This window comes from Trachypithecus francoisi, unplaced genomic scaffold (assembly GCF_009764315.1).
Source record: "Trachypithecus francoisi isolate TF-2019V2 unplaced genomic scaffold, Tfra_2.0 Lachesis_group11, whole genome shotgun sequence".
Taxonomy (NCBI): Eukaryota; Metazoa; Chordata; class Mammalia; order Primates; family Cercopithecidae; genus Trachypithecus; species Trachypithecus francoisi.
Window position 1 is genome coordinate 15,806,569 of NW_022681456.1, and position 27,073 is coordinate 15,833,641.

The 27,073-nt window shown below is 49.9% G+C and overlaps 1 protein-coding gene across 2 annotated transcripts in view; it reads left to right on the forward strand.

Annotated features, from left to right (window-relative positions):
- NOS1 (nitric oxide synthase 1) overlaps positions 1 to 21,651 on the forward strand; it is a 190,594-nt gene extending 168,943 nt beyond the window's left edge. For both annotated transcript variants that reach the window (XM_033220447.1, XM_033220448.1), the window contains 9 exons: positions 875 to 1,068; positions 3,485 to 3,654; positions 7,965 to 8,175; positions 8,836 to 8,923; positions 10,481 to 10,602; positions 12,563 to 12,711; positions 15,787 to 15,981; positions 17,901 to 18,019; positions 20,947 to 21,651. In XM_033220447.1, coding sequence (XP_033076338.1) covers positions 875 to 1,068; positions 3,485 to 3,654; positions 7,965 to 8,175; positions 8,836 to 8,923; positions 10,481 to 10,602; positions 12,563 to 12,711; positions 15,787 to 15,981; positions 17,901 to 18,019; positions 20,947 to 20,962 — 1,264 coding nt within the window. In that variant the 3' untranslated portion in view covers positions 20,963 to 21,651. The remainder of the gene's footprint in view (positions 1 to 874; positions 1,069 to 3,484; positions 3,655 to 7,964; positions 8,176 to 8,835; positions 8,924 to 10,480; positions 10,603 to 12,562; positions 12,712 to 15,786; positions 15,982 to 17,900; positions 18,020 to 20,946) is intronic.
- The last annotated feature ends 5,422 nt before the right edge of the window (positions 21,652 to 27,073 follow it).

Consider the following 27,073-nt stretch of genomic DNA (forward strand, 5'->3'; position numbering starts at 1 on the left):
GAGTAGTTACGCCAGATCCAGATGAACCCTAGGAAGCAGCCATTGGATTTGCAGTGAGGAGTTCACTGGTGACCTTGATGAAAAGCCTCAGTGTAGAATGATGGCTGAGCACTGCGGCCCTTACCTGTAATCCTAGCACTTTGGAAGGCCGAGGTGGGAAGATTGCTTCGGCTCACAAGTTTGAGACCAGCCTGGGCCACATAGGGAAATTCCATCTGTACAAAAAATTCCAAAATTAGCCAGGCATGACAGTGCCTGCCTCTAGTCCCAGCTGCTTGGGAGGGCTGAGGTGGGAGGATCGTTGAGCTTGGGAGATAGAGGCTGCAGCGAGCCATGATCGCACCACTGCACTCCAGCCAGGGCGACAGAGCAAGACCCTATCTCACCATAATAATAATAGAATGTCAAGCCTGTAATCCCAGCACTTTGGGAGGCCGAGACGGGCGGATCACGAGGTCAGGAGATCGAGACCATCCTGGCTAACACGGTGAAACCCCATCTCTACTAAAAAATACAAAAAACTAGCCGGGCGAGGTAGCGGGCGCCTGTAGTCCCAGCTATTCGGGAGGCTGAGGCAGGAGAATGGCGTAAACCCCGGAGGCGGAGTTTGCAGTGAGCTGAGATCCGGCCACTGCACTCCAGCCCGGGTGACAGAGCGAGACTCCGTCTCAAAAAAAAAAAAAATAATAATAATAATAATAATAATAATAATAATAATAGAATGATGGGGGAATAGGCTTGGTTAGCACAGGCCCCAACAAGAATGGAAGGAGGAGAACTGCAGCCAACAGGGACAGACAGAAGAGCCAAAAAAAAAAAAAGGAGGAAGTAGCTGCGGGCCCTTGTCCTATGATTCCTCTGCAATTTCCTACAGTCGGTCAACTATCTTCGTGCGTCTCCACACCAACGGGAATCAGGAGCTGCAGTACCAGCCTGGGGACCACCTGGGTGTCTTCCCTGGCAACCACGAGGACCTCGTGAATGCCCTGATCGAGCGGCTGGAGGACGCACCCCCTGTCAACCAGATGGTGAAAGTGGAGCTGCTGGAGGAGCGGAACACGGCTTTAGGTAACATTCCCAGGGGCCCTTCCCTGCTCTAGGGAGCTGCAGAGGCAGTGGGTGTCTGGAGAAGAAGAGACCCGTTCTTCCCAATCACCAGTCCAGGCAGGAGAGTGGGTCTCTGTTGCTAGCAGCCGATGAGACTGAAGACTTTCTCCTTTCTCATGGCTGAGCAACCTTGGGCCAACCAGCTGAGCAAATAAATGCGCATGGTGCCAGGCCATCGATGGCTCACCATTGGGAGAAGGGGGCTGCTACCTTCCTTCATTGACTAGACACGGATGTTAGCAGTAGCCACTCTTCACTTTCCAGGAAAGTGAAAATCTCTACCCCTCAGGAAAATCTCTAGTACCCCATTGCCCACCAGGTAAATAACATCTGAAGTCCGATCCTGCCTCCTCTTAGAATCAAAAGGTACTATAGGAAGCTCGATGGCCAACTAGGGATTGAGCCCACATGTTTTACCTCATTAGATCAAGTTCTCGCCTGCTTAAGTGTCCATCCTTGACATTCATATTGAAGAACTTTCAAAGGCAAATGGGTCCCAGTGCTTCATCCAGGAGCACAGGTGGGCTCAAGGGTCAGGTACAAGGAACTGCAGTGACCTTACCTGGCAGACTAATACAGGACTGTCACTTTTACAAAAGAGCTAGGATGTAAAGTCAGGATAGAATGTGAAAGTAGCATATCATCAAAGCCCTGCTGAAAACCTCTCAGGAAGACACTAATTTAGAGAGACATACCCTCTTTTTTTTTTTTGAGACAGAGTTTTGCTCTTGTTACCCAGGCTGGAGTGCAGTGGTGCAATCTTGGCTCACTGCAACCTCCGCCTCCCAAGTTCAAGCGATTCTCCTGCCTCAGCCTCCTGAGTAGCTGGAATTACAGGCGCATGCCACCACACCAGCTAATTTTTTGTATTTTTAGTAGAGATGGGGATTTCATCATGTTGGCCAGGCTGGTCTCAAACTCCTGACCTCAGGTGATCCACCCATCTTGGCCTCCCAAAGTGCTGAGATTACAGGCATGAGCCACCACACCCGGCTGAGACATGCCCTCTCTTAATAAATCCTGGCTGAGTGAGGTGGCTGACGCCTGTAATCCCAACACTTTGGGAGGCTGAGGCAGGCAGATCATTTGAGCCCAGGAGTTTGAGACCAGCCTGGGAACATGGTGAAACTGCATCTCTACAAAAAAATACAAAAATTAGCCAGGCATCAAGCCGGGTGCAGCAGCTCATGCCTGTAATCGTAATCCCAGCACTTTGGGAGGCCGAGGCGGGTGGATCACCTGAAGTCAGGAGTTCGAGACCAGCCTGGCCAACATGGCAAAACCCCATGTCTACTAAAAATACAAAAAATTAACTGAGCATGGTGGCACATGTCTGTAATCCCAGCGACTCAGGAGGCTGAGGCAGGAGAATCGCTTGAACCCGGGAGGCAGAGGTTGCAGTGAACCAAGATCGCACCATTGCACTCCAGCCTGGGTGACAGAGTGAGACTCCATCTAAAAAAAAAAGTTAGTGGGGCATGGTGGCTCACATCTATAGTCCCAGCTACTCAGGAGCGTGAGGTGGGAGGATCACTTGAGCCCAGGAGTTCAAGGCTACATTGAGCTGTGATTGCACCACTGCACTGTAACCTGGGCAACGGAGTGAGACCCGGTCTAAAAAAGTAAATAAATAAAATAAAATAAATCCAACCCAGACAATACTTCCTCTATGTTGAAATAGAGCTTTTTATTTGAGATTGAACGCCTGATGGAGAAGAGGCTTATATTTAGGGACATATTGGAGGAAGAGTAGGGAGTACAATATAGTAGTCAGAACAAGGTCTGAAGCCACACTGCCTGACTTCACGCTTATGAGCTGTGTGACCTCGGGCAAATTTCTTAATCTCTCTATGCTTCTATTTTTCTCAGTGGGGAGAAGAATAACACTGTCTTGGATTGTTGTGATGATTAAATGAATTAATATAAAATGCTAATGATCGTACTCGGCATATAGAATGTGCTAGATAAGCGTTAGTGTTTATAATGACAGACACTAACATCCCATTCAGGGGGTGAGAGGCTGATACTGTGCCATGATTCATGGGGCCGAAATAGACTTATCTCTGTCACGCACAGCTGGGGGCTTGTTGTATGGAACACCAGTGGACTATGTCATGCTATTTTAATATTTTTCTCCTCTCTTCATGTATGTTTCTTAATTTTTGGATTCATTTGCCTAATTAATTTTGGATTTCCTTCTTGCACACATGAAATCCCCTGGATTCTGGGCATGGAAGGTGGAGAGCTAGAAGGTTGCTTGGCTCTGGGGCCACCCTCCTCACCTGGCCCCGTCCTCTGCTCCAGGAGCAGACCTGAACCCCCGACTTAGACTCAAGCCCTCCCACACCCACCTCTCACCCGCCTTGTACCTCCACAGGCGTCATCAGTAACTGGACAGATGAGCACCGCCTCCCACCCTGCACCATCTTCCAGGCCTTCAAGTACTACTTGGACATCACCACGCCACCAACGCCCCTGCAGCTGCAGCAGTTTGCCTCCCTAGCCACCAACGAGAAGGAGAAGCAGCGTCTGCTGGTCCTCAGCAAGGTGGGTCCTCAGGCTTTGCACAACCCTAGGGAGCGCCTTTCACCTCCTTGTCATTAAAGAGTTGAAAACTGTTATTACCTGGCTTCCAGCAGATGGCAGTCTTGAGCCAAGGGAGCCATTATTTGCTGTAGGTCGCCATATTGGCTGGTCCAATGTGGCTGGTCTGCCCCCAGTTCTAAGGCCTGGCAGAAGCAAGAGTGACTCCCTTGAATCAAACAGTTCCCTGGCTACAACTGAAATTGCTATTCTTTCTGTCTTCCTTTGGAACCTTGGGCTTCCACTAGTGCCATCTTAGCCCACACTTAGGAGAAAAAGAAACAGGATCTCACCATGCCTTGGTTTAAAGATAAGGTTTTTTCTTGTTTGTTGCTTTTTAAATTTTTATGGGTACTTGGTAGGTGTATGTATTTATGGGGTACATGTGATATTTTGATACAGGTATACAATGTGTAATAATCGCATCAGGGCAAAGGGGGTATTCATCCCCTCAAGCATTCATCATTTCTTTGTGTTGGAAACCTTCCAATTCCACTCTTTTAGTTATTTTTAAATACATAAGGAATTATTGTTGACAATAGTCACCTTGTCTAGATCTAGGAAATACTAGATTTTTTTTTTTTTTTTTTTGTCCCTGAGACAGAGTCTCACTCTCTAGCCCAGGCTGGAGTGCCATGTGGCACAATCTCGGTTCACTGCAACCTCCATTTCCCAGGCTCAAAGGATTCTCGTGCCTTAGCCTCCCGAGCAGCTGGAATTACAGGCACCTGCTACCATGGTCAGCTAATTTTTGTAGTTTTTTCTTTAGTAGAGATGGAGTTTCACCATCAAATTCCTGACCTCAGGTGATCCACCCACCTCAGCCTCCCAAAAGTGCTAGGATTAAAGGCATGAGCCACCATGCCTAGCCTAGATCTTATTCCTTCTATCTAACTGTATTTTTGTGCCCATGAACCATCTCCACTTTCCCCCACCCCTCCCCACTACCCTTCCCTGCACTGGTAGCGCTCTTTCTACTCTCCGTCTTCATGACTTTATTTGCTTCTAGTTTTTGGCTCCCACAAATGAGTGAGAACATGCAAAATTTGTCTTATTGTGCCTGGCTTCTTGCGCTTAACATGATGTCCTCCAGTTCCATCCATGTGGTTGCTATGATGAGCTTTTGCCAATGCAGAGGAGCTGCAGGTGGGACTACTAGAGATCAGAGGTCTTTGGTTGTAAAATGAACCAAACGTAGCCTCTACTACCTTGCTTGGAAATCCTGGGACCACCTGCCCCAGCCCGCTGCAAAGCCTTGCTCAGTGAAAATTCTACCCAGGAGAACGGCCCATGCTGCTCCCAATGGGGGCTCCTTCCCAGAAAGCAAGCCCCAAGCACAGGATGGCTTAGCTTTCTTCTGCCGTCCAGGAGAGGGGATTGAATGGCGGGCAGCAAGGAAGAGGCTAATTAGCGAGTGCGTAGTATTTAGAAATATGAAAATAAATACCAGAAGGAACACCTAAAGAGCTGTAAGTAGTTACCTCCGGGGAGTTGGAAACAGATGGCAGAGGTAGAACAGGAGACCATTATTTTTAATCATAAGCTTTGCAAAGTTATTTAACTTTTTAGACTATCTGCAAGTATGATTTTGATTTAAAACTTTTAATTAATGGGGGAGGGTGGCTAATAGGAAGAAGGACCGTAGATTGCACTGTTGGTACCTTATTAGATTGCACTGTTTTTACCTTATTTAAAGTAGAATTTGGGCACAGTGGCTCGTGCCTGTAATCCCAGCACTCTGGGAGGCAGAGATGGGAAGATTGCTTGAGGCCAGGAGTTTGAAACCAACCCAGGCAACATAGACCCCATCTCTACAAAAAAATTAAATTAGCTGGGCATCATGGCACATGCCTGTAGTCCTAGCTACTCAGGAGGCTAAGGTGGGAGGATCACTTGAGCCCAGGAGTTCGTGGCTATGGTGAATCATGATCTTCCAACTGTACTCCAGCCTGGGTGAAAGAGCAAAACCCCATCTCAATAAATAAATAAATAAATAAATAATAAATAAATAGGCTGGGCATGGTGGCTCATGCCTGTAATCCCAGCACTTTGGGAGGCCGAGGCAGGCGGATCACCTGAGGTCAGGAGTTCGGAACCAGCCTGGCCAACATGGTGAAACCCTGTCTCTGTTAAAAATGCAAAAATTAGCTGGGCCAGGTGGTGGGCACCTGTAATTCCAGCCACTCAGGAGACTGAGGTACGAGAATTGCTTTTACCCAGGAGATGGAGGTTGCAGTGAGCCAAGATCATGCCACTATACTCCAGCCTGGGTGACAGAGCAAGAATCTGTCTCTAGATAGATAGATGATTGATAGGTAGGTAGGTAGATAGATAGATAGATAGATAGATAGATAGATAGAATTTAATATAACCCATGTGTATTAGTTCATTTCTTCCAAAAAGTGCAGACTTCAAGACAGGATTAAATGAGCAAGGATTTTTATTAGGGGAAACACTTGTGTGACAGAAAGTAGAAAGGGATCAGATAAGGCTGGGAGAATCATCAGACCTCAAAACAAATCTAACCCCAACCAAAGGAAAAGGAAGAAAGGTGGGACGAGAACGTTCTAGACTGCATTGCAGTTTAAGGAAGGCCCAGCAAGGTCCTTGAGGAGTCCTGGAGACTCCTGTGCTTGGTCATTGGCAGGGAGCAGCCTGCGGGAAGCCAGGCCTGGCACCAACAGGGTGATGGATGTCAGTTTCCGGTAATGTCAGTTTCAAAGAGTTGAGAGGCCAGAGCTCTTTGTCCATTTTGCTCCTGCAACTGCAGGCCAGTCAGGCTGGAGGTCTGAGAAGCACGATGTCAAGGATGCCATCGCCTATTAATAAAGCCAGAACAGGCCAGGCGCGGTGGCTCACGCCTATAATCCCAGCACTTTGGGAGGCCGAGGTGGGCAGATCACAAGGTCAGGAGGTTGAGACCATCCTGGCTAACATGGTGAAACCTCGTCTCTACTAAAAATACAAAAAATTAGCTGGACATGGTGGCGGGCGCCTGTAGTCCCAGCTACTCAGGAGGCTGAGGCAGGAGAATGGCGTGAACCCCGGGAGGCAGAGCTTGCAGTGAGCCAAGATCATGCCACTGCACTCCAGCCTGGGCAGCAGAGTGAGACTCCATCTCAAAAAAAAAATTTTTAAAAATAAAAAATAGATAAATAAATAAGGCCAGGACAGTCTTTAGGAACATGGGGAAAATCTTTGTTACACAGTGCACTGGCACGCTGGTCTCAGAAACTGAGCCTTCTGTTCCAGCAATCAGAGACTGCCTAGGGCATCTTCTGAGAGTAAGGAAAAATAACTCCAGAGCTCCAGAGAATTCCTCTGTTGCCTGGTTACAGCTGGGCTTTGCTGTCAACACGTCCCCAAACATGGTCCTCCACACACCCTAACCTGATTTTTCCGGAGCTGTCACTCACCATCATGAACATGACCCAAGCTCTCCAAAGATGCATCTCCAGATTCTGCAACCAACAAATCACAGGTCTCCACTGAATGCTGCCACTCCCCGCGTCATGACTCCTTTCCATAGTGCGTCACTCTTGACTTCAGGAGTGTGTAGTGACTAGGAACACAGATTCTGAAGACACACTGTCTAAAGCAAGGCTCAGTTTCACCCAGCATCACCACCTAGTAGCCATAGGACCTCTATGACCCTCAGTTTCCTCATATATAAAATGGGGAAACAGTAATACCTATTTCATAAGGTCCTCATGAGAATCAAAACTTAGCACAGAATAATTGCTATTCAAGTGTTAACTGTTATTGCTCTTTCTTTCTTTCTTTTTCTTTTTCTTCTCTTTGTCTTTTTCTTCCCTTCTCCTTCCTTCCTTCCTTCCTCGCTTGCTTCCTTCCGTTCTCTCTCTCTCTCTCTTTCTTTCTTTCTGTCTGTCAACAGGGTCTCACTCTGTCACCCAGGCTGGAGCGCAGTGGTGTGATCCTAGCTCACTGCAGCCTCAAGCACCTGAACTCAAGCAGTCCTCCCATCTCAGCCTCCCAAGTAACTGGGGTACTGCAGACATCCACCATCACATCCAGCTAATTTTTCTTAAATTTTGTAGAGACAGGGTCTTACTATGTTTCCCAGGCTGGCCTTGAACTCCTAGTCTCAGGTGATCCTCTCTCCTCGGCCTCCCAAAGCACTGTGATTACCAGCATGAGCCACCACACCTGCCAACTGTTACTTTCACTTTGCCTTCTTCTTGGACCCCCTCAGGTCCTCATGGGAACTATGTAGCAGCTGGGTTCAAGCTTGTCTGTTGGTCTCCTTGGCACAGGGTTTGCAGGAGTACGAGGAATGGAAATGGGGCAAGAACCCCACCATCGTGGAGGTGCTGGAGGAGTTCCCATCCATCCAGATGCCGGCCACCTTGCTCCTGACCCAGCTGTCCCTGCTGCAGCCCCGCTACTATTCCATCAGCTCCTCCCCAGACATGTACCCTGATGAAGTGCACCTCACTGTGGCCATCGTTTCCTACCGCACTCGAGGTGGGCGGAGGCACTGGGAGAGCCTCCTCAGCTGCATTTTCCCCCAGGGGGCTTCTGGAGGGCTCCCTAAACCACTGCCTGCATGCTAAATCCCAAATCCCTGGGAAGAGACTCACCCCCAAGACCAGAAAACTGGGGGAAGAAGCAGCAGGTGAACCGTCCCCTGATGCAGAGCCAAACCTGAGCAGAATTAGGAAAGAGGCAAGACGTGTATTTGCAATGGCGCCCCCTCATATCCCCAAAGTACCAACTAGAACAAGCCACCACCACTCATTCCCTGGGAGAGCGCTCTGCTGTATCATGCCCAGCTGGTTGTAAGTCAGATAACCCAAGCTCTGCCCTGTCTTTTTCCTCCTAGATAAAGTAATTAAAATGCACAGTGCCCATCCCAGGAGTCCAGCAAGCCACCAAAAGCACCCTTCAATAGGGAAGGATTTGAATCTGACCCACCCCTAACCAATAGAACCCTGGGTGGTTGCACAGGCACGAAGTCACCCCAGCTATACCGTTTCCTCTTGCCCTTCAGAGGAAGGGATCCTGGGGAGGAATTCCAAAGGATAAACTTGGCACTGGGCCTGTGAGCATTTTGCATTGGAGGGAGGAGGGGAGGCTGTGCTTCGGAGCAGTGGGTGGCCCTGACTGCTTTGGTTATTCTGCTAGATGGAGAAGGACCAATTCACCACGGCGTGTGCTCCTCCTGGCTCAACCGGATACAGGCTGACGAAGTGGTCCCCTGTTTCGTGAGAGGGTGAGTAATAAGTGGAGAAAAATGAGCAGTCATCTCAAATCTGCATATTGATGTCGCAAGTTGGACCAGTCTGAAAGGTTCTAGAGAGATGATTGGGTGGCACACAATGGAGACCAATGTCCTACGTCTCTCTTAGTTGTAAAGGAAACAAGATCAGAGCAGCACAGCAAGCTAGGCAAGTCCTCTGGTCAATGTCAAGTCAATGGGACACACATTTCACTTGGGCGTGTACTGGGCTAGATGCTGGAGCTATGGGGGAAAACCCTGCAAATGCAGTCTCCACCTTCATGGACTGTATGGGCTAGTGGAAATTCTAGCCAAATTCTGCTGGTCACTCCCGATCAGTCCCAGTTTCCTAGCGATGGAAAAAATCCAATCACCCCCATTCATTGGCGTCTTTCCTCCCAAACTCAGCTTTAAAGGCTATAGCTGATCTTAGACCAGTTCTAGTTAACCTGTTTTGTCGATCAATAACTTCTCTACCTGAACAGTGGCTTTAGCCAATCCTTTTTCTCAACCATTGGGGTTAGAATGTTCACAATATGGTCCATGTGCCATTGATAATGATCCAAATATCATTGACATCAGAGTCCTCTGTGGTGTTTCAAACATAGAGTCCTGAGCCCAGATGTACTGCATGGCCCAGGAATCTGCGTCTTGAACATCCCCAGGTGATTCTTTTACGCACTGAAGTCTGTGACTCCTTGATTTAAAGATTTCATGTTGGTTAAACCAGTGGCTCTGAGCGGGACGCGGTGGCTCACGCCTATAATCCCAACCCTTTTGGAGGCCAAGGCAGGCAGATCACTTGAAGTCAGGAGTTTGAGACCAGCCTGGCCAACATGGCGAAACCCCATCTCTGCTCAAATACAAAAACAAAAGTAGCCGAGGGTGGTGGCAGGCGCCTGTAATCCCAGCTGCTTGGGAGGCCGAGGCAGGAGAGTCGCTTGAACCTGGGAGGTGGAGGTTGCAGTGAGCCAAGATCACACCACTGCACTCCAGCCTGGGTGACAGAGTGAGACTCCACCTCAAAAAAAAAAAGAAAGAAAGAAAAGAAAAAAGAAAAAAAAAATGGTGGCTCTCAAACCAGGGTGATTTTTGCAGCACCCCACCCCATCCCTGCCACCCAGGGACATTTGACAAAGTCTGAAGACATTTTGGGTTGTCACAACTCACGTGTGCTCCTGGCACCTCGTGGGTGGAAGCCGGGGATGTCGCTCGATACCCTACAATGCACAGGACAGTGCCACGACCAAGGAGGTCCACCCCCAAGTCTCAGTGGTGCCAGTGTAGAGATACTCTGGGTTGAATTTGCTGAGCCCAGCAGTGAGAAGAATTGGGAAATGGAGGAATAGCCAGACCCTGAGGACCTCCCATTTTTGGAATTCCCCTCATCGGTGAGATTCCCACCCTGAAAAGGGACACCTGGCACCGGCTGCAGAGCTGTAAGTCTCATTGTATGTCTACTGAAGATGGCCACCTGGTCTACCTAAGATTCAGTTGTTCTTGATTGAATTTAACCTCTGCCAGACTTCTGACCCCCTCTTCCTTGCCCAGAGCACCCAGCTTCCACCTGCCCCGGAATCCCCAAGTCCCTTGCATCCTTGTTGGACCGGGCACCGGCATTGCGCCTTTCCGAAGCTTCTGGCAACAGCGGCAATTTGATATCCAGCACAAAGGTGGGTTACAGTCCGGCGGCTGCCTGCTTCCCACCCCAGACCTGGGGAGGCCCGGCTGTGTCTCCGCAGCCCTAGAGAGCAGTGAGGGCGTCTCTCCATGGCGTCACTGCCTCAGAAAAGCCGGGGCATGGAGCACTAGCCTGACCCACAGGTGAAGGGCATGGTGTCATCCAAACAGCCCGTCCCAGGGGCCTGAAATTCCAGGCCCAGAGGACATTTCTTTGACTGTTAAGATGTGATCCCTTCAAAAAAATAATCCAATAGCCTGGAAAAGGTAGACGTTAGTCCTTATCAAATGGCTATGCTTATGTAATTATTGCAAAGACTGTTATTCAAGAGCAAGTGCTGTGTGAAAGACACAGCAGATCAGCTTTGGCAGGAGAAAGAAACCCAAATTGTGGCATGCATTAGACAAGGATTTATTGAGCACCTAATAAGTGCCAAACACTATTGGAGGTGTTGGAGCATAGCAGTGAACAAGAGAGAAAAACAACTGAAATAGAAATGAAAACCTTTCCATTGATTCGAGGGATGATTACAAAAACCAATCAATCAATCAGTCAGTCAGTAAAAACTTGCACCCATGGAACTGTCATTGTAGTGCAATAGCTAACATGTATAAAGTACTTGCCAGGTATCAGGCAGAGTTGTATGTTTCACGTTCATTTCTCAACAACAGTCCTGTTATTTCCATTTTGCAAATAGGAAGCAGAAGCTTAGAAAGTTGAGTACATTGTGGCTGGATGCAGTGGTTCATGCCTGTAATCCCAGCACTTTGGAAGGCCAAGGCAGGTGGATCACTTGAGGTCAGGAGTTCCAGACCAGACTGGCCAACATGGTGAAACCCTGTCTCTACTAAAAATACAAAATTAGCCAGGCATGGTGGTGCACATCTGTAATCCAAGTGACTCAGGAAGCTGAGACAGGAGAATCACTTGAACCTGGGAGGCAGAGGTTGCAGTGAGCCAAGATAGTGCCATTGCACTCCAACTTGGGCAACAAGAGTGAAACTCTGCAGGTTTCACTCTGCAGGTTGCAGTGAGCCAAGATCACACCACTGCACTCCAGCCTGGGCGACATAGTGAGACTCCATCTTAATAATAATAGTAATAATAAAAAGAAAAAGGCCAGGGGCAGTGGCTCACGTTTATAATCCCAACACTTTGGGAGGCCAAGGCGGGCGGATCACGAGGTCAGGAGTTGGAGGCCAGTCTGGCCAACACAGTGAAACCCCGTCTCTACTAAAAATACAAAACTTAGCCAGGCATGGTTGCAGGCGCCTGTAATCCCAGCTACCCGGGAGGCTGAGGCAGGAGAATCGGTTGAACCCAGAAGGCGGAGGTTGCAGTGAGCCGAGATCGTGCCACTGCACTCCAGCCTGGGTGACAGAGCAAGACTCCATCTCAAAAAAAAAAAAAATTGACTAAGTTGTTCATCACAGAGCTAAGATTTCAATCCAGGCCATCTAGCTCCAGAGTCTGGGCTCTTAAGCCCAGAGTCTGGGCATCAGGTTGGGGCTCCTGAGTAGTCAAGGAGCAGAAGGAAGGATTGAGACCTGGGAGGGAGGTCCACTAAAGTTGAACACACTTCACCTCCTTCCTCAGTGTGTGCAGGTGTGAGCATGTGAGCACCCACCTGTGTACATGGAGTTCAAGACCAGCCTGGGCAAGATGCTTAGACCCCGTCCCTACAAAAAAAAAATTAGCTGGGCATGGTGACGTATAACTGTGGTCCCAGCTCCTTGGGAGGCTGAGGTGCGAGGGCAGCTTGAGCCTGGGAGGTCAAAGCTTCAGTGAGCTTTGTACATGTGTGTGCACGCATACATCTGCCTGCCCCAGGGTTCGTGAGCCTCTATCCGCATGGCAGACGCTAAGGTCTCAGTACCTCATCCCTGGCACCTCAGCCACCCCACACATCAGGCAGAGAGCCATCGGTGACATAAGGTCTTCCCGGTCCCCAGGAATGAACCCATGCCCCATGGTCCTGGTCTTCGGGTGCCGGCAATCCAAGATAGATCATATCTACAGGGAAGAGACCCTGCAGGCCAAGAACAAGGGGGTCTTCAGAGAGCTGTACACGGCTTACTCCCGGGAGCCAGACAAACCAAAGGTAACCCCCAGCAGCCCATCCCCCAGCCCAGTCCAACACATGTGCACACTGGTGCACACTCATGTGTGTACACACTTGTACATCCCACTCTCAGAAACCCCTCACCCTCACTCTCAAGCTTCCTGATTTCCCCTCTGTTAAGTTGCTCTGTACTTCAGAAAGCATGGGTAGGGAAAATATCTACATAAAATATTTAACAGGCCGAGCACAGTGGCTCACGCCTGTAATCCCAACACTTTGGGAGGCCAAAGCGGGTGGATCACTTGAGGACAGGAGTTCAAGACCAGCCTGGCCAACATGGTGAAACCCTATCTCTACTAAAAATGCAAAAATTAGCCAGGCATGGTGGTGCATACCTGTAGTCCCAGCTACTTGGCAGGCTGAGGCAGGAGAATCACTTGAACCCAGGAGGCAGAGGTTGCAGTGAGCTGAGATCGTGCCAGGTCACTCCAGTCTGGGCAACAAAGCAAGACTCCATCTCAAAAATATGTATGTGATAAAATAAAGTATTTAACAGCCTATATTATAAGATTCAACTTATATGTAATATCCAGAATAGGCAAATCCATAGAGATAGAGTAGATTAGTGGTTGCCAGGGGCTGAGGGAGGGGAGAGTGGGGAATAACTGCAAATGGGTATAGGGTTTCCATCTGGGGTAAGAAAAAAGTTCTGGAACCAGATAGTGATTATCCCATAACACTGAGAAGGGTACTTAATGCCACTGAGTCGTACACTTTAAAGTAGTTACAATGGTAAATGTTACATGACGTGTATTTTACTGTAATGAAAAATGTTGGGCCAGGCACTGTAACTCACGCCTGTAATCCCAGCACTTTGGGGGGCTGAGGTGGGAGGATCACTTGAGTCTGGGAATTCAAGATCAGCCTAGGCAAGATGCTTAGACCCCATCCCTACAAAAAAAAAAAAAAAATTAGCTGGGCATGGTGACGTATAACTGTGGTCCTAGCTCCTTGGGAGGCTGAGGTACGAGGGCAGCTTGAGCCTGGGAGGTCAAGGCTTCAGTGAGCCGTGATCATGCCACTGCAACCCACCCTGGGCAACAGACCAAGACTCTTGTCTCTAAACAATAAATAATTAGAAATAAAAATTGGCCGGGCGCGGTGGCTCAAGCCTGTAATCCCAGCACTTTGGGAGGCCGAGACGGGCGGATCACGAGGTCAGGAGATCGAGACCATCCTGGCTAACACGGTGAAACCCCGTCTCTACTAAAAATACAAAAAATTAGCCTGGTGCAGTGCCAGGCGCCTGTAGTTCCAGCTACTCGGAAGGCTGAGGCAGGAGAATGGCGTGAACCTGGGAGGCGGAGCTTGCAGTGAGCAGAGATCGGGCCACTGCACTCCAGCCTGGGCGACAGAGCAAGACTCCGTCTCCAAAAAAAAAAAAAAAAAGAAATAAAAATTAAAAATATTTAAAAACAGAGGCCGGGGCGGTGGCTCAAGCCTGTAATCCCAGCACTTTGGGAGGCCGAGACGGGCGGATCACGAGGTCAGGAGATCGAGACCATCCTGGCTAACACAGTGAAACCCCGTCTCTACTAAAAATACAAAAAACTAGCCGGGCGTGGTGGCGGCGCCTGTAGTCCCAGCTACCCGGGAGGCTGAGGCAGGAAAATGGCGTAAGCCTGGGAGGCGGAGCTTGCAGTGAGCTGAGATCTGGCCACTGCATTCCAGCCTGGGCGACAGAGCGAGACTCCGTCTCAAAAAAAAAAAAAAAAAAAAAAAAAATTTAAAAACAGAAATTAAAAAAATAAATTTAGGCTGGGTGCAGTGGTTCACACCTTTAATCCCAGCACTTTGGGAGGCCAAGGCAGACAGATCATTTGAGGTCAGGAGTTCGAGACCAGCCTGACCAACGTGGTGACACCCCATCTCTAAATAAAAAATATAAAAATTAGCTGGGCGCAGTGGCGCATGCTTGTAGTCCCAGCACTTTGGGAGGCTGAGGTGGGTGGATCACTTGAGGCCAGGAGTTTGAGACCAGCCTGGCCAACATAGTAAAACCCCATCTCTACTAAAAAAAAAAAAAAAAGAAAAAACAAAAAAACAAAAAATTAGCCGGGTGTGGTGACGCTTGCCTGTAGTCCCAGCTTCTCAAGGGGCTGAGACAGGAGGAAGGCTTGAACCCGGGAGGCAGAGGTTGTAGTGAGCCGAGATCATGCCACTGCACTCCAGTCTGGGCAATGAGCGAGACTCTGTCTCATAAATAAATAAATAAATAAATAATAAATAAATACAAAGAAATTTAACAGCCCACGAGAGGCAGTACTAGTCAGAATGGACACAGGCCACAGGACTAAAGCTCCATTGGATCTTGGGGAGGTCTGGGGGTCCCAGGGAAGGAGTCAGGACATTGCAGCGGGTTGGGGGAGCACCCAGAGAGTCCGAGCAGTGTGGGTGGAAGTATGTCAGTTTTAAGAGTCACTACAGCCATGCCAGCACGTTCCAGCTGAATATCAGCTTCAGAGCGGGAATTTCCTGGACAAGTTAAAGACATCCTGAACAAATGAGTTCCCTGGAGCTGTACTAGACACCCCTTGTGCCCACCTCACACCCTCTCAGCCCACCTTTTCCTTCTGCTATTGTTACAGCAGTCGGCCCCTCACCTCACCCCCATCTCTTGCTATCGGCCCAGGGCTTCCCTGGCACTCTAACATAGGATGCCTGTGGTAACCAGCCGCACACCTGGTCGGGTGCAGGTGTTAACACCCAGGGACCATTGGCCACCAGCAGAGAGGAGTGGGTAGTGCATGTTCCCCGTCTTTGCCCTCTCCAGCGGATGATTCTGGGAAGCAGTCTATCCAGCTCCCTGGAAGCAGAGCTGAGCTCCAGTTGTCCAAAGAGGATAGCAATGCATTCCTGCACCCTCCAATTGACTTTCCCGCCTTCCCTATCTCACTCTTCCCAGTCCCTTACTCTTGTTCCTTGGGATCAGCTCGCAAAAGATCCTACCTGCCCACAAGCCACTGAGTCAGGCTCTGCTTCCTGGGAGGACATGGGCTATGGCAGGCATGTTGTACAGCCCAGCGCCTTCTCACTGCCCTCTGCTCCTTGCAGAAGTACGTGCAGGACATCCTGCAGGAGCAGCTTGCGGAGTCTGTGTACCGAGCCCTGAAGGAGCAAGGGGGCCACATTTACGTCTGTGGGGACGTCACCATGGCCGCTGATGTCCTCAAAGCCATCCAGCGCATCATGACCCAGCAGGGGAAGCTCTCGGCAGAGGACGCCGGTGTGTTCATCAGTCGGATGAGGGTGCGTGACAGGCTGGCTTCCCAGGTCCCTTTCCTATATCCACTCTCCTATCCCCCCTTTTTCATCCAACCTGTCTTGATTAGGGAGCCACGATGATATCCCTGCTCCCATTCACTGCACTTACCACTGAGGGTAGAGGATATAGGTGGCCCCAAACAACGACAGAGAAAGTAGAAGGATGGCTGGGCATGCAGGCAGGTGTAGTAAATATGATTGGAGGCCGTGTGTGAAAATAACGAGTGAATGGACCTCTGGTAACTAGACAGAAACCATTCTAACCTAACTTCTCCTGCCTCAGAAGCTGCAGCACTGCCCTGTGTAGTTGTACAGGTTGAGCACTGCACAAACAGATCCAAGGAGAGCTGTGGAGCCCTCTATATACTCAGTTTCTTTAGTGTGACCCTCGAGAGACACTTTTATAGATTCCCCAGGATTTTGCGGAAGCGAGTTAAAAACTCACCCCGGCTGGGCTCAGTGGCTCAAGCCTATAATCCCAGCACTTTGAGAGGCCAAGGCAGGAGGATCACCTGAGGTCAGGAGTTCAGGATCAGCCTGACTAACATAGTGAAACCCTGTCTGTTCTAAAAATACAAAAATTAGCCAGGCATGGTGGTGGGTATCTGTAGTCCCAGCTCGGGAGGCTGAGGAAGGAGAATCGCTTGAACTCGGGAGGTGGAAGTTGCAGTGAGCCAAGATCACGCCATTGCACTCCAGCCTGGGTGACGAGAGTGAAACTCCATCTCAAAAAAAAAAAAAAAAAAAATGGCCGGGCGCAGTGGCTCACGCCTGTAATCTCAGCACTTTGGGAGGCCAAGGCAGGTGAATCATGAGATCAAGAGATTGAGACCATCCTGGCCAACCAACATGGTGAAACCCCGTCTCTACTAAAAATACAAAAATTAGCTCGGCGTAGTGGTGCATGCCTGTAGTCCCAGCTGCTCAGGAGGCTGAGGCAGGAGAATTGCTTGAATCCGGGAGGCGGAGGTTGCAATGAGCCAAGATCACGCCACTGCACTCCAGCCCAGGCAACAGAGTGAGACTCTGTCTCAAAAAAAAAAAAAAAAAACTCACCCCAACTGAAAACGAAAATGAACCCACTCTACAGATGGGTGACTTTCTTCAAAACTTTCAGGACCAAGGGAGGCTGGAACCTAGTGCACAACAGATTCTTCCTGGCCTGCCAGATGCACGCTCCCAGCCACTGCCCTTCCCAGCATTGAGATGCATTTTCCCCTTGTTTAATCCCCTTGCCCTTTGAGAATATTGACTGCCCACCACAGGAGCTCCCATAACTTGGTAAATTTGCAGATGTCACAAGTCAGTCATCACTTGGGCTGTTTCCTGGGACTCCAGGGTAGGTTCTTCTCTTTGCTTGCTTCTTTCTGGGCAATGCTGAGCAAAGATATTCATCTTCAGAGAAACTCATGCATGCCCAAGGAGTCTCCACTGTGGGCAGCTATGGGGAGTTCCCTGAGTGCTAAGTGGCCACTTGTTCCTTCCTCCCCTTTCTTCTGGTCTCATGGGCTATTTCACACTAAACCCTGCCTTGCCCAGACCTGAACTTACAGGAACACGTTGGAGGGAGGAAAGCGGGGGATGGTGAGGTTTCCATGTGACCTCATCACTCCTTTTCACCTGAGAATCCACCAACCAGCCGCAGTATTTCCAGATGGCAACCTAAATGTTCTTTGCCATCTGGGCTACATCCCAGAGAACAGTTGCTGCACGTCCCAGAGAAGAGTTTTGCTGAGCAGAGTCTTTGAGATCAAAGGTACCTCGGGGACACTGGCTTCAGCCTCATCTCTTTGGGAACCATCTTCCTGAGGGATATTCCGTTCCAGGTGTCAGGCGAGTCTGTCCCTGCTCCAAGCCTTGATCTGGCATTTGAGAGCTGTTTTCTGGCTGTTTCTGTCTTCTAGGATGACAACCGGTACCACGAGGATATTTTCGGAGTCACCCTGCGAACGTATGAAGTGACCAACCGCCTTAGATCTGAGTCCATTGCCTTCATTGAAGAGAGCAAAAAAGACACCAATGAGTAAGCTGGCTCCATCCCCGGGTGAGGGGCGGGAAGAGCCCGCTCTTTTAGGTTCTACTGGGCAGGGATGTCTGGCTTTCCCATGGTAGAGTCCCCAAAACAGCAACATCAGCACCATCTGGGAACGTGTTAAAAATGCAGATTCCCAGGCCACCCCAGACCTGCTGGATCAGAAACTTAGGAGTTAGGATGCAGCAGTTTGCATTTTAACGAGTCTTCCAGGGGAACCCTGAGGCCCCTTCCAGTGTGGGAGGAAACCCCTGCTTTGGGTGCCGCCTTCTGTCTGGGGCACCCCCTAGTGTAATGATGGCTCCTAGCTCTGGGAAGTTGCTTTTTTTTTTTCTTTTTTCACGGAGTCTTGCTCTGTAGTCCAGGCTGGAGTGCAGTGACACAGTCTCAGCTCACTGCATCCTCAACTTCCTAGGCTCAAGCGATTCTCGTGCCTCAGCCTCCCAAGTAGCTAGGACTACAGGCGTGCACCACCACGCCCAGCTAAGTTTGTATTTTTAGTAGAGACGGGGTGACACCATGTTGGCCAGGCTGGTCTCAAGCTCCTGACCTCAAGTGATCTGCCCGCCCCAGCCTCCCAAAGTGCTGGAATGATAGGTGTGAGCCGCCACGCCTGGTCGGATCTGTGACATTTCTACCAGAACTATCTTTCTTGTTTGTTTTTCACCTACTGGGGTTTTGCATCAGATTTAGGGCAAGGGTTTCTTCTACAAAAGTGTTTGAACGCTCCTTATTTAGGAAAGTTGGGAGAAGAATGGGATCACCCCTGGTGCTGGGTGGAGGTCTGGAGCTCAGTTTTTGTGGAGAGTGGGGAGAAGAATGGGATCGCCCTGGACCTGGGTGGAGGTCTGGAGCTCAGTTTTTGTGGAGAGTGGGGAGAAGAATGGGATCGCCCTGGACCTGGGTGGGGGTCTGGAGTTCAGTTTTTGTGTCCTTTCCCGTGGCTCCCTCACCCCCTAAATGGCTGGGGGCTTTCTCATCAACACAAATTACACTTCATATGATTTTGACAATTTCACTGAACCTCTAGAAATTGCTGGAAACAGGCTGAGGTACCAGGAGACTGGGACTGGGTCTCATGATTTAAACCTTACCTGAATTCCATGGCACAGCAACCTTGATCGTCATTTCATTTCCCAAAGCTCCCTGCCCCAGTCCCTGCCATAAAACCCCTGGAAACCACCCCTGTATGCCCTTTACTTTAAATTGGGTGGGGACTCAGCTAAGTCTCTTTTTTCAGCAGCACAAGGCATACACTCATTTCTTGAATTTGGCATCTTCCTTGTTTTCCGCTTACAATGACACAGCAGTCTCGAAAACATACTGTTGTGACCAGTAGACTCATATCATTGCCTTTAAGGTCACAAGTCCCTGGGTTGTCAAAAGCGTTTAAGGCCAGGTGTGGTGGCTCACACCTATAATCCCAGCACTTTGGGAAGCTGAGGTGGGTGAATTGCTTGAGCCCAGGAGTTCAAGATCAGCCTGGGCAATGTAGGGAGACCCTGTCTCTACAAATAATTTAAAAATTAGCAGGGCATGGTGGCACACGCCTGTGGTCCCAGCTACTTGGGAGGCTGAAGCAGGAGGATGGCCTGATCCCAGGGAGGTCGAGGCTGCAGTGAGCCATGATGGCACCACTGCACCCCAGCCTAGGCAACAGAGCAGGACCCTGTCTCAAGAGAAAAAAACAAACAAACCCTTTTGCCAGACCCAGTGGCTCACACCTGTAATCCCAGCACTTTGGAAGGCCAAGATGGGTGGCTCACTTGAGCCTAGGAGTTCAAGACTAGCATGGGCAACATGGCAAAACCCTGTCTCTACTAAAAACAAAAATTAGCCAGGCGTGGTAGCATGTGCTTATAATCCCAGCTACTCAGGAGGCTGAGGCACAAGAATCGCTTGAACCCAGGAGGCAGAGGTTGTAACCAACCGAGATCGCGTCACTGCACTTCAGCCTGGGCGACAGAGTGAGACTCAGTCTCAAAAAAAAAAAAAGTCCATTGAAATGCTTCTCTTCCTGGCCAATTGTATTTGTGAGCATTCATTCATTCATTTATTCTTTCTTTCTTTCTTTCAAAACAAGCCCCTGCTAGGTGCCAGGTCCTGTCCAAGACACTCGGGCTACAGAATAAATGAAAGAGATGGGGGCCGGGCGCGGTGGCTCAAGCCTGTAATCCCAGCACTTTGGGAGGCCGAGACGGGCGGATCACGAGGTCAGGAGATCGAGACCATCCTGGCTAATACGGTGAAACCCCGTCTCTACTAAAAATACAAAAACTAGCCGGGCGAGGTGGCGGGCGCCTGTAGTCCCAGCTACTTGGGAGGCTGAGGCAGGAGAATGGCGGAAACCCAGGAGGCGGAGCTTGCAGTGAGCTGAGATCTGGCCACTGCACTCCAGTCCGGGCGACAGAGCGAGACTCCGCCTCAAAAAAAAAAAAAAAAAAAAAAAAAAAAAAAAAAAAAAAGAAAGAGATGGGCCGGGTGCAGTGGCTCATGCCTGTAATTCCAGCACTTTGGGAGGCTGAGGCGGGCAGATCTCCTGAGGTCAGGAGTTCGAGACCAGCCTGGCCAACATGGTGAAACTCCATCTCTACTAAAAATACAAAAATTAGCCTGGCATGGTGGTGGGCGCCTATAATCCCAGCTACTTGGGAGACTAAAGCAGAAGAATCGCTTGAACCCTGCTGGGATTTCCATGAGAGGTGGAGGTTGCAGTGAGCCGGGATTGCACCACTGCACTCCAGCCTGGGTGACAGAGCGAAACTCTGTCTCAAAAAAAAAAAGAAAGAAAGAAAGAAAGAAAGAAAGAGACGAAGCCCCTGAGCCCAGAGCGTGGGTGATTTTCTCTGGGACACTCAGAGGAAACACAGCAGCCTCGCCCCTGCAGCACTAACTGCCCCCGACTTCTCCTTCCACAGGGTTTTCAGCTCCTAACTGGACCCTCTTGCCCAGCCGGCTGCAAGTTTTGTAAGCGTGGACAGACACTGCTGAACCTTTCCTCTGGGACCCTGCGTGGCCCTCGCTCTGCCTCCTGTCCTTGTCGCTGTGCCCTGGTTTCCCTCCTTGGGGTTCTTGCCCCTCAGTGGTTTCCTCGGCCCTCCTGAGTTTCCTCCTTGAGTTTTCCTGCTGCGATGCAATGCTTTTCTAATCTGCAGTGGCTCTTACAAAACTCTGTTCCCGCCCCTTCTCTTGCTGACAAGGGCAGCTCACGGGTGCATGAAACCACTGGAACATGGCCGTCGCTGTAGGGGTTTTTTTCTCTGGGGTTCCCCTGGAAAGGCTGCAGGAACTAGGCACAAGCTCTCTGAGCCAGTCCCTCAGCCGCTGAAGTCCCCTTCTTTTTTATGATGACACTTTGGTCGTGCGTGTGTATATGCGTGTGTGATGGGCCGGGTCTCTGTCCATCCCCTTCCCTGCACAAGTATGTCGATCTTAGATCGCCACTGCTTTCACTGAAGACCCTCGATGCCAAGAAACATGTCCCTGGCCCATATTAATCCCACGCGTGTCCATAATCAAGGGCCCACGCCCGACCGGGCGCGGTGGCTCAAGCCTGTAATCCCAGCACTTTGGGAGGCCGAGATGGGCGGATCACGAGGTCAGGAGATCGAGACCGTCCTGGCTAACACGGTAAAACCCCGTCTCTACTAAAAAAATACAAAAAACTAGCCAGGCAAGGTGGCGGGCGCCTGTAGTCCCAGCTACTTGGGAGGCTGAGGCAGGAGAATGGCATAAACCTGGGAGGTGGAGCTTGCAGTGAGCTGAGATCCGGCCACTGCGCTCTAGCCTGGGTGACAGAGCGAGACTCCGTCTCAAAAGAGAGAAAAAAAAAAAAAAGGGTCCACGCCCATGTACCTGAAACATTTGGAAGCCCCGTAATTGTTCTAGTTAGAAAGGGTTCAGGGCATGGGGAGAGGAGTGGGAAATTGATTAAGGGAGCGATCTCCCAATGAAAGGGGCATTCCCAGATGCATTTAGATTCCCCTTCTATCCTGAAGGGAAGCCTATTCTAAACTCCTTTCCTGCAAACCCAATTGCAGCTCCTAGTAGCTTTTCTCCGGAAGGCTTTCTTTCCAATCCTTTATACCTTTGGAGACGCCTCCACAGTTCCCCAGGGAAGGAAACTGCTGTGTCCAATCCCCATCAAAGAGAAATTGATCAGTGCTTCCCACTCCGCGTCAAGCTTTATGCAGGAATGCTTTTCCATCAGGGAATAAATACTTAGAAGAGCTTACTTGATGTGCCAGGCACCTCCTTTCTGCATGTCCCTGCCCTTTTAGTAGCAGACAGATGGAAACATTGTCTCATTTTGTCAAGGAGTCCAAAGAAATGATTATATAACCAGGATTCATCCTTCTTCTCCAGAAAGATTTCTTTTGTAAGTAAACACCTTTCAATCCCCAACACAAGCTGCTTCACAACTCCAGGCTAGAAGGCAGGAGGGCGATCTGATGTGTTTCTTTCATTTGCCAGAATTCCTGATACCAAAAGCCTCTCTCTGTTGAGTAACCTATCAAGGACCAGAGTGGAGTCCAGATTTAGAGTTTAGCTCAGATCCAGGATGGGGAAATACTGCCCTCTTGTGGTGGCTTTTCATCCAGGCCTTGTAGCCAACCGTAAGTGCAAAATAGAATTAACCAATGGGTGGGCAAAATAGGGTTGACAGGGTATTTGGGGGTTGTTCGGGTTATGGCCCGTTTATTTCCCTCTTCCCCCTGAATTGGCCTGTAGCCAATTGGCCTGTAGCTCCAACCCCATTTCACAGAAGTGAGTTTGGCCAAGAGGAATGAGACGTCTCCTGAAATAGGAACGCTGGATCATGCTCACCTGCCATCACTATGAATCCAGTTCCCGCACCTTGTGCTGTGAAAGAGCAGAGAGATGACAGTGAAACTCCCTGGGAGAAGAGAGGGCTTCCTTTGGTTTCCCTGGAGTGAGACAGCCAGGTGGCTTTCCTTTGCGGAGGGATGCTTCAGACCCATCAAAATGGAATTTTGGGAGCCGACCTGAGTGCAAATCCTAATTCTGCCCCTGTTGGTGCAGATGGCTGTGGGCGGCTCACTTGACCTTTTAGAGTCTATCTACCCACCTGTATAACAAGGTGGATTGAATGAGACAGTGCCCACGAAATGCCCAGTTACGGTACCTGGTTCAAAACTTACTGCATTTTAATTTTTCACTTAACTTATAACATGTCTTGCTTCTCCAGTGTGTGGAAGGCACCAGAGAGTATGCAGAGATAAGGAAAACACAGTTCCTCTCATGCAAAAGGTTAGAATCTTTTTTTTTCTTTTTGCTAGACAAGAAAAGCTCTGTCACCCAGGCTGGACTACAGTGGTGCGATCTCAGCTCACTGCATCCTCTGCCTCCCCCAGTTCAAGCAATTCTCCTGCCTTGGCCTCCTGAGTAGCTGGGACTACAGGTGCCTGCTACCATGCCCAGCTAATTTTTGTATTTTTAGGAGAGTCAGGGTTTCACCACGTTGGTCATGCTGGTCTTGAATTCCTGACCTCAAATGATCCACGCACCTCAGCCTCCCAAAGTGCTAGGATTACAGGAATGAGCCACCACGCCCAGCCAAAGGTTATAATCTGATGGAGAGAGACACCGGTCTTGGAACTGACATAAATGTCTGAGGTTTGAGAAATGGGTGGGATTTTACTGGTAGCTTCTGGAAGGTAAGAGTTGGCCAGGAATTGGGAAGCGAGGAAAGGCACGGACAGGGAGCATGTAAGATAAATTGGGGCTGGCTTTGGAAGGCTGAGGAAGGCGAGAAAAGGTGGGCTGGCACCAGACCATGGGGAGAGGTGAGTGGCATGACAAGAAATTTATTCAGAAGGCAACAGGGAGTCCCTAAGAGTGTTTTTTTAAAAGGGGACATTATGGCGATTTGAGTTTTGCTTCGAAAAGAAAGTTCTGGCCACAGTATAGAGCATGGCCCGTTGAGCTGTTGGGGGGTTATTGCTGCAACCAAGGCTTGAGTGAGGGAAGAGGCAGATGTAGTGATAAAGAGACTCCAGGAACTGAATCAGCGTACCTGGCGCCCCATCTGCTGTAGAGGGTGAGAACAAACGAGAAATTAAAACATCTTGCAGGCTGGGCACGGTAGCTCATGTCTGTAATCCCAGCACTTTGGGTAGGCCAAGGTGGGTGTATCAGTTGAGGTCAGGAGTTGGAGACCAGTCAGTCAGTTAGTAGAAACCCTGACTCTACTAAGAAAATACAAAAATTAGCCGGGCATGGTGGCACGCGCCTGTAGTCTCAGCTACCTGGAAGGCTGAGGCAGGAGGATCACTTGAGCCGGGGAGGTGGAGGCTGCAGTAAGCCAAGATTGTACCACTGCACTCCAGCCTGGGTGACAGAGCAAGACTCCATCTCAAAATAAAATAAAATAAAACAAAACATCTTACCCCTAGCTGAGAGAGAGGTCTCCAAAGAGCAGGCTCAGGCTCAGGCAAAAGAGTTTTCAGAGCTGATGTGATAGCTTCTCTGGAGTCGACAGGGGGAATCCTTCCCCAGTCCAGCCACGCCCAGTTGCCCGGACGGAAAACTGAGCCCCAGCCAGTAGACATCGGTTAAGAACACAGAATCTTCTGACCAAACACGCTTTCAGCAGCTGCCTGCTCTGGACTTTGAAAGAGGTCAGGTTTTGCCCTAAGCTCAAAACAAGTGAGAGTTGTCCTGACCTAGCTCATGGGACAAATGGTTCCGACAGGATGGGCAGTCCAGATGCCTGAGCCCCTGCCCTCCTACAGCACCAGCGCCCCATGCAGCCTTTTCATTCATGCCATTAGGAAATCCATGGACTTCTAGTCTGTGTTTTAAGCCAGCCATATTTCCTTGTATATTTCCCTACCCGCTGCCCCAGATACCCAGCATACCGCTATGGCCACCATGTCCTCAAAGCCTTCTGTCTGTATCAGGAAGGCAGTATGAGACTGCCAGGAAGCAACCAGGAGAGAGAAACACTAACTAGTCTTCCTTTATAACCCATTCATACTCTCTGGCTGTCCCCAAACTTCATAAAGTCTCCTGCATCCAAATGTCCTCTTTGGCTCAAAAAGTAGGCCAGGCATGGTGGTTCACGCCTGCAATAGCACTTTGGGAGACTGAGGTGGGAGGATTACTTGAGGCCAGGAGTCTGAGACCAGCTTGGGCAACATAGTGAAATCTCGTCTCTACAAAAAAATAAAATAAAATTAGCTGGGCATGGTGGCATGCTTCTGTGGTCCCAGCTACTTGGGAGGCTGAGGCAGGAGGATCACTGGATCCCAGGAGTTCGAGGCGACAGTGAGCTAGGATCGCGTCACTGCACTCCAGCCTGGGTGACAGAGCGAGACCATGTCTCTAAAAAAAAATCAAAATGAAAGACCAGGCGCTGAGATTGAGGAAACACAGGTCTGAGGGTCTGAGGGTGTGAGGGAAGGGGCCTGCCTCCCAGGGAGTCAACCCAGATGTTCCCCATGAACAGGGATTTCACCTTTGGAAGCCAACCTGGCCTGGACTCTGCCCTTTATCTCACACCCCCTATCCTTGGCCCACTGCCAGTCCCTGCCTTGTGGCAAAAGAACCCCAAAAGAAAAGCTGCCTTCTCCAAATGTAAGGACCCAGGTACACTTTCACCCGTGGAAAGCGGAGTCTGCTTCCCATTAATACTTATCAAAGCCACGTGCGAGGGAGGTGGTCCGGTGTCAATATACCTTAGTATGTTTCTGTGAGTTTGTTTTGTTGTGGAATATCCGAACAGTTCTGGTCAAGCGGGGTTATGCCTGTCTGGTCCAAAACACAGTCCGTTATTAACGAGATGGCCCTGGCAGGCAGGAACAAATCTGCCTCCATGCACTGCTTCCTGTAGTCTTTTAGAAAATGACTCCAGGACATCGAAGTGCCCAGATTTGACTCTAAGTTCTAGGAGGCTCTTGTGCGGGGTCTGTCAACTTTAGCACTATTGGCATTTGGGGCTGGATCATTCTTTATTGTGGGGGCCGTCTTAGGCACCGTAGGAAGCTGAGCAACATTCCTGGCCTCCATCCACTAGACACCTGTAGCAGTGTCCTGCCAATGGTAACAATCAGATATGTCATCAGACATTGCCCAACGTCCCCGGGGACAACACCCCTCTCTGGGACTTCAGGGTCAAGAGAATCTCTGCTGGCTACCCCAGGACTTCTCAGTGTAGATTTCCTGGAGCAAGCAGCAGAAACTTTGCCTGGCCCGGTGGTTATTTCCGTTACCTCCTGCCAAAGTGGGATTTGAGGATTTCTGGGGGAGGGGGCATGGGGAGGCAGTATGCTTTCAAAAACCCCTCCCAGGCCGGGTGTGTTGGCTCATGCCTGTCATCCCTGCACTTTGGGAGGCTGAGGCTGGCAGATCAGTTGAGGCCGGGAGTTAGAGACCAACCTGGCTAACATGGCAAATCCCCGTGTCTACTAAAAATACAAAAATCACCCGGCGTGGTGGCAGGCATCTGTAATCCCAGCTACTCGGGAGGCTGAGGCAGGAGAATTACTTGAACCCAGGAGGTGGAGGCTGCAGTGAGCCGAGATGGCGCCACCACACTCCAGCTTGCTGACAGAATGAGACCCTATGGAAAAAAAAAAAAAAAAAAAGCCCTCTTCTGCCAGAACAGAGGATGACAGCCCATTTAGATAAGACACGATGTCCTTGGTGTTGGCTCTGACTAAGACCCACTGAGATCCAGTGCTCTTGAACTCAGTCTCAGTTCCCTCCCATGTCCTGTGCTCTGCCGCCACTGTTTTCATTGTTGTGTTCTCGTTGTGATTGTTAAGACTCACACTCCTGGCTCAGCAGTGGTTTTCCAGAAGGCCCAAAGAGCGCAAGGTGCCGGGCACCTCACATCACAGTGTCCATTCCGGGCTTGGGAAACTGGGGAGATGGGCAGACCTGGTCACATCTCAACACACACAGACACACACACGCGCGCGCGCACACACACACACACGCTGTCAGAAACTCGGCCTTCCCCCCTACCTCTGAGCTCTCGATGCTGCTAATCTCTGCCAAGTGTCCCTGTGCTCCAGCACC